Here is a 6,790-nt window from a genome sequence, read left to right as displayed (position 1 = left end):
TCTTAAGTTTTCAATATTTTTATATCATCTTGTAAATTTTTTTTTTTTTTTTTAACAAGAGAATCAAATCTTATATATGCTTGAAATTAATTAGTATCTTAATTTGATGATAAAAAATTATTATTATAAAAAAATTATATCATTAACTAAAATTTTATGGCATCAAATACAAAATTAGTTTGTTGTCTAGGGTTAAGAGCAAAAGGAAAGTAATAGGCTTCACTTTGACATATATTTGCCAATTACAGTACTATTTATTTGTATGTTAATGGCTATCGTAGTGTTGCATAATTTAAAGATATAACGAATGAATGTTAAAATTGCATTCTTAATTTGTATGGAAAACCAAAGGTGTCATTTGCTTATGGACAAAGAAAATGTGTTAAGATTATTTATATATATATATATTTTTTTTTTTTTGAGAATATTTATATATATATATATATATATGTATAAAGAGTAAGATTACTTATATATATATATATTTTTTTTTTTTTGAGAATATTTATATATATATATATATATATGTATAAAGAGTAAGATTACTAAATTACTTTATGAACCAGAGCAACATGCTCCAAAAGTAATGGAAATGGAAAACTTGACAATATAATGATATCAAATGGGTTTAAAATGAATGAATGTGATAAAATGAGATTGAGATTCGATGCAATTGCAATAGCACAGTGCAATTAAGCCCCCTTCCTCTCACAATTTTTTTTTTTACTTTTTTATTTTTTCTCAATTTTTTATTTAATGATTGAGATTTTGAGTTGTTTTTTGCAACTTTAAATATCAGACATTCATAATAATTGCATCAAGTGCAATATTCTGATCTCAATCCGATAAAATGAGTTTAGAGCTAATGAGTGTGATAAATGAAAATTTTGTCATTACATGACTATAGGGTGATAATATGCTCATTATAAGTGGATTTTTAATTCGGAACCCAAATATTAATATCTACTATGTCAATTAAACTTCATTCATTAAAAAAAAAAAAAATTATTCCCCACATTTTCCAAGTAACTAGTTGATTTTTTTTTTTAAAGAAGTAACATGATCACCTGCACGATGCAACTACACTATAGTATCGCTTCAAAATAATTTGTGGGACATCTCCTTTGCAATGTTAATATTGTTGTGAATTGTGATCACAATCAAATAAGGTGAAGAGTCTAGTGAGAGAGTTTAACAATAGAAAAATAACAAATGACCAAAATTGAATACAATTATTTGGAACTTATTTTTTTGAATAAACAGTAATACTTATTAGAATATAAACAAAAATAATAATATTAGTATTTAAAATTGAGTTTATAATATATTATATAATCAGAGTACAACTACAAAAATGTCTAACATTTGTAATTGTAAATTGAGGTTATAAACAGTGAACACTAAACATATACAACCAATATAGGATAAACATCCATATATATTTTTTTTTTATGCTCAATTTGTTTTGATGGAAAACTTTATGTAAAGATAGTTTTTCGTATTTTTTAGTGTTCGGTAGTATTAAAAAAAAGTAAGTGAAATGAAAGCTATCTTTAATCAATATAAAAAGTATTGCTTATTTTTAGAAATTGTTTTCCACTAAATTTTTTTGAAAAACAACTCTATCTCATAACAAGCTAAATAAGAGAAGTTAGCAAGTTGTTTTTCAACTCATTTAAAGTTACTACCAAATATTAGAGAATGAGATAGTTTTATAAAAAATGATTCTTGGAAAATGACTTATTTTTTAGAAAATATTATTGCTAAAACAAACAAGCGTTAGTAAATAATAATACTTATTAAAACAATTATTTGAAACTTAAATATGAAGAAAAGATAAAATAATCAATTATAATATATTGCACATATAATATATGGGGCCTGAAGTGAATTGTCACGAATTTACTTTTAAAACGCCACAAATTCCAAATAATTTATAATATGAAAAAAAAATCATATTGTTATAAAAAAAAAAAAGAAAAAAGAAAAAAGAAAAAAGGAAATCATATGACCTATCAAAAAAAAAAAAAAAATTTATAATATGAAAAAAAAATCATATTGTTATAAAAAAAAAAAAGAAAAAAGAAAAAAGAAAAAAGGAAATCATATGACCTATCAAAAAAAAAAAAAAAATCATTTGAATGACAGAGTATCTCTTAAGACCTAAATAATGCCATTTAAAAAACGTTGTACAATTAGAAATTCCATAATCTTCCTCTTATTTAAAAACTTAGGACAACCAGTAATTTGAAGTGTCTGAATTGGTCTCAAACTCGGCAACCAATCTGGCAAGACCATTGAAATTGTAACATTCTCAATCTCTAGGTGCTGTAGTGTTGGCAAGTCCTTGGAGCCATTGGGGCAAAACCAAAAACTTTTGTGAAGTGACAATCTCAATTTTCGGAGAGTCAATTTGAGATTTTGATTGTCTTCTTCTATCAAACTAACCTCTTCGCAATTATCAATTATCAGGGTGTCTAGGGTGGTTAGCAATTATAAAGATCAGAGGAATTGGAAAACAGCAAAAGTAAACTAAAAATTTATAACTTAATCTTAATACATCATTTATAACTTTGGTTTTAGTTAGAAGGAGCTTTTGATGGGAATGAAAATTTATAATTCCCAATAAAAATGTCACTCCCTTCAATGTAAATTACACATCATATTTTCTAATTAATTAAGCATGTTAATATACACAGTGCTTATTGCTTACAAAGAAGAATCATAAAACATGATTATAAGAACAGACGATTGCACAAACCAATTCATGGAACTCTCAACTTTATACACAAGAGTGCAGTCAAGTGAGTACACACATCACTTCTTTGTTTATTTACATCTCTTACTTTGAATTACAATGACATGTGTGTTTATTTATTTACATCATTAAGTGCAAATTACAATAAAAGAAATATTTATTTATTTACATCACTCAAAAATGAACTAAATAACAGAACTATTTTTTTTTTTATTTACATCATATAAATTGCAATCAAGAAATATTTATGAATTATGGAAGGAACTTGTGACTTTGAATTGAGCAATGTTCAAATTCTATTGGATGTCACTTATGTCGAACTCCTGAAACAAAAGTTGCAATCATCTAGTATATAAGAAAATTACGTTGAGAATAATACTAGGAAAAATTATTATACAAAAGAAAAATAAATAAATAAAAATTTAATATAATCAATCAAGATTATGGGTCTCAATGCCTTGTTTCCCAAACTTCGAAACACGGTGTTCCATAAACAAGATTTGATTCTTCCATAAATTAAATAGATCAACGTTTCTTCTTTCTCTATTTCTTTTTTCTATTTATTTTTATATTTTTGTGAGGAAAAGGTGTGGAAAAAGAAGATATAAAATAGTATAAAATATTATTTTGGTCCCTAAACTATAAAAAATTCTTTTTTCAACCCTAAACTTTGTAAAGAGATTTTTTAATAGTTTAGAGACAAAAATAAGAATAAATTTTTTTTTTCAATAGTTTAGGGATGAAAAACAAACTTTTAGTAAAGTTTAAGTACATAAATAAAATATTTTCAATAGTTTAGAGACGAAAGATGAACTTTTCAATAATTTATGGACGAAAGATGAATGCCTTAAAGTTTAGGGGTAAAAAAAAAAAAGTTTTTAGTAAAGTTTAAGGACTAAGAGAATATTTTAGCCTTTCAAATACTACTTAAGTTTTGGAATTTTATTTTCAATTTTCATCCAAAAAGATATTTTTGGTTTCAATTTACTTCAAAACTATTTAGACAAAGAAAAGGGCTAAACATAACTAACGTTCAGGATTTGTATCCACTATCAACTTATCAACTATCAGTATTCATTGTGCTTATCGCAAAAAAAAAAAAAAAAAAAAAAAAAAAAAAAAAAAAAAAAAAAACANTACCTCTTCTTCTAGTTCTAATGATGACGATGAACTTCCACTATCCTCCTCGAGTTCAATCTTTGGTACATGAGCAATCTTGTGCGAATCTTCTTCTCTGCATTTTCTACTCAAATCAGGACAACCTCCAATCTTCAATTGTCTTAGTGCAGTGAGAGCTTCCATCCCCTCCGGGAGAGATGACAACTTAGGGCAATCGACAATCCGAAATGTGTGAAGTGATTTCAGACGTGGCAGCCACTCCGGCAAAGCCTTCAAATTTTCACAATTGGCAATCGCTAGCGACTGTAAAGTGTTTGCTGATCCTTGGAGCCATTGGGGCAAAACCTCCAACTTAGGTAAATCTACAATCATCAATTTCTGGAGGCTTAACTTGAGATCTTGATTGTCTTCTCCCTCCATCTCCATCAAACTAAGCTCTTCACATTCCATAATTATCAAGGTTTCTAGGGCAGTTAGGTGTTTGATACTGAGTGACAAAGAGGTCAAACTTGGACATTCATTAACAAGCAATGTTCGAAGATTGGTGAGGCGCCCCTCCATCCTTTCAAACAGACATTTTAGATTCTCACAATTACTTATAGACAAAAGTCGAAGAGAATCCAAGCAACCTACTGCCTTCTCCGACAAGCAGGTATGCTTTGTTGTAACCCATAAAAACCTGAGGCTGATTATGTCCCTTATACCTTTGGGCAACCGTTCAAGATTGCTGCAATCACCAAGCCGTAAAGTTTGCAAACTGTGCAGCTTGCAAATGGAATCTGGAAGTTGCTTGATTATGTCATTACCTTCTAGGTTGAGAAATCTCAAATGTTTCAAACTTCCGATAGAATTTGGCAACACCTCAAAGGATGAATTGCTCAAATCAAGCAGCCGCAAGTACTTAAATCTTGAGATGCATGCTTCAAGTAAGGACATAGGTTGCTCTGTTTGGAAAATAATAGTCTGAACTTTGCTCAACTTCTCTAATTGTGTTGTAACTTCTTGCCCATTCTCCAAAATTGACAGATGACAAACTTCTGCAGCAAGGGTAGACTTCTTGGTCACTACCGAACACTCTCCTTTGGCAATTGAGAGTGCAAGATCATGGACCAAATCATGCATTTTAAAGGTGTAATAAAAGGGCAGAAGTTCATCTTGATCAACATCTTGAAAGAAAGATCTCGACAACAGCTCTTTGATATACAAGTCACCAACATATTCCAACTCTTGACTTTCATTGGCAGGGGATTGAAGAATTCCATGTGCCATCCAAAATTGAATCAATTGAAGATTATCGAATTCAAAATCCTTTGGAAAAACAGAACAATATGCAAAACATTGCTTTAAGTGAAATGGCAATTGATCGTAACTGAGCTTCAATGCGGGTAAGATGTCACCTTCTTTTTGTTCTAAATTCCATATCTCATTATCTCTAATAGATTTCCACTCATGTTCATCAACTTTTGAATAAAGTAGGCCAGCTAAAGTACTCACTGCCAATGGAACCCCTTTACATTTTTTGACAATTTCTCTTCCAATATTTAAGAGGTTTGGATATTGATTTTTTTGTCCTTCCTTAAATGCCAATTTCTCAAACAAAAACTCACAGTCTTCTTGGGGTAGGCCTCTTAGATTGTAAGTGGCAGTAGTGCCCATAATAGTAGCAACAGAGCTATTTCGTGTTGTCACTAAGATTTTACTTCCATTGGAACCACCAATTAACAACTCTTCCAATTGATTCCATTTACTACGATCCCCGTTCCAAACGTCATCCAAGACAAGTAAAAATTTCTTGTCTTTTAAAAGTTCTCTTAGTCGACATTGCAATTCATCCACACCCAAATTCTCTAAAATTTTCTTATCTTTCAAAAGTTCTTTTAAGCTGTTTGGCAATCCATCCACAACGGAATCCTTATCAATCCTATAAATTGCAGATTTAAGGATTTTTTTTATCAACCTTGTAACATTAAAATCCTCATAAACACACACCCACATTCTCAATTGAAAATGACTAACTACCTGTTCATCATCAAAAGACAACTTGGCAAGTGTGGTTTTCCCCAAACCTCCAATCCCAACAATAGGAATTACACTGACATTTCTGCTAGCATCTAGCTGCATCAAAAGATCCATGATCTTTTCTTTGTCATAACCCCTACCGATGACATTAGAAGGATTAACGAAGGAGTGGGTCATGTCCCTCCTTTCCTGCATATTTAACTTTCTACCTTCAAGTCCTTGAGCAAGATTGAAATTATCTTTCTCAGCTGCAATTTCATCTACCCTCTTCCTAATACCTTTGATTTTATGTGCCATTTCAAAACGGACTGCAAGTGGATTAGAACTTGAAAAGAAATTACTCACCTTTTTGCTAGTGCTCCCGTTTCTCTTCATGACTTCCTTCTGCAGAACGATGTACTGAAATTCGTCCAGCACATTCTCGGCATCTTTAAGAACATCTTTGAGCTTCCCTAGCCAAAAACTCAGCCTATGGTCACTTGCTTGCTTCTCCTCAGCATCCAAGAGTACGGCTTTGATGGCTTTGACAGTGCCCTCAAGCCTTGTCAGATCACTTCGGACGCCCCATGCTGAACTGAGCTCTTCGTAAGTAACCGATCCAAGCAGCTCCAGGACCTTCACTGCAACGCCATAGCCAATTTCAGCCATGTTCTTGGTAAAGACTAAAGAGCAAAGACAATGGAATGTGAAGATGAATGACTCTGCTTAGTTGCAAAAATGGAAAAGTGTAGAACATGAAAACGACAAAGCAAAGAGACTTTTAATTATTGGAGTTAGTGAGAGACTTTAAAAGTCTTTTACGCGTGGATGGACGGTGTGGCCGTGTGGGGACGGAGCACTGTACCGCGCATGTGCAGACACTATATATGGTCCATTCTTTTTTTGTTTTTGTTT

At 30.9% G+C, this 6,790-nt stretch overlaps 1 protein-coding gene across 1 annotated transcript; it reads right to left on the bottom strand.

Annotated features, from left to right (window-relative positions):
- Positions 1-3,054: 3,054 nt before the first annotated feature.
- LOC112001656 (putative disease resistance protein RGA4) lies at positions 3,055-6,544 on the bottom strand. The gene is made up of 2 exons (XM_065779226.1): positions 3,899-6,544; positions 3,055-3,081 (listed from the first exon to the last, which is right to left on the bottom strand). Exons 1-2 carry the CDS (start codon positions 6,542-6,544, stop codon positions 3,055-3,057), a joined length of 2,673 nt encoding a protein of 890 aa, XP_065635298.1.
- Between the last annotated feature and the right edge of the window lie 246 nt (positions 6,545-6,790).

This window comes from Quercus suber, unplaced genomic scaffold, assembly GCF_002906115.3.
Source record: "Quercus suber isolate HL8 unplaced genomic scaffold, Cork oak 2.0 scaffold_202, whole genome shotgun sequence".
Taxonomy (NCBI): domain Eukaryota; kingdom Viridiplantae; phylum Streptophyta; class Magnoliopsida; order Fagales; family Fagaceae; genus Quercus; species Quercus suber.
This window is presented reverse-complemented; position numbering and strand designations above follow the sequence as displayed.

Bases quoted from the DNA above. Each gene is read 5' to 3' on its own strand.
- LOC112001656 (XM_065779226.1), bottom strand. From the start codon at position 6,544: ATGGCTGAAATTGGCTATGGCGTTGCAGTGAAGGTCCTGGAGCTGCTT.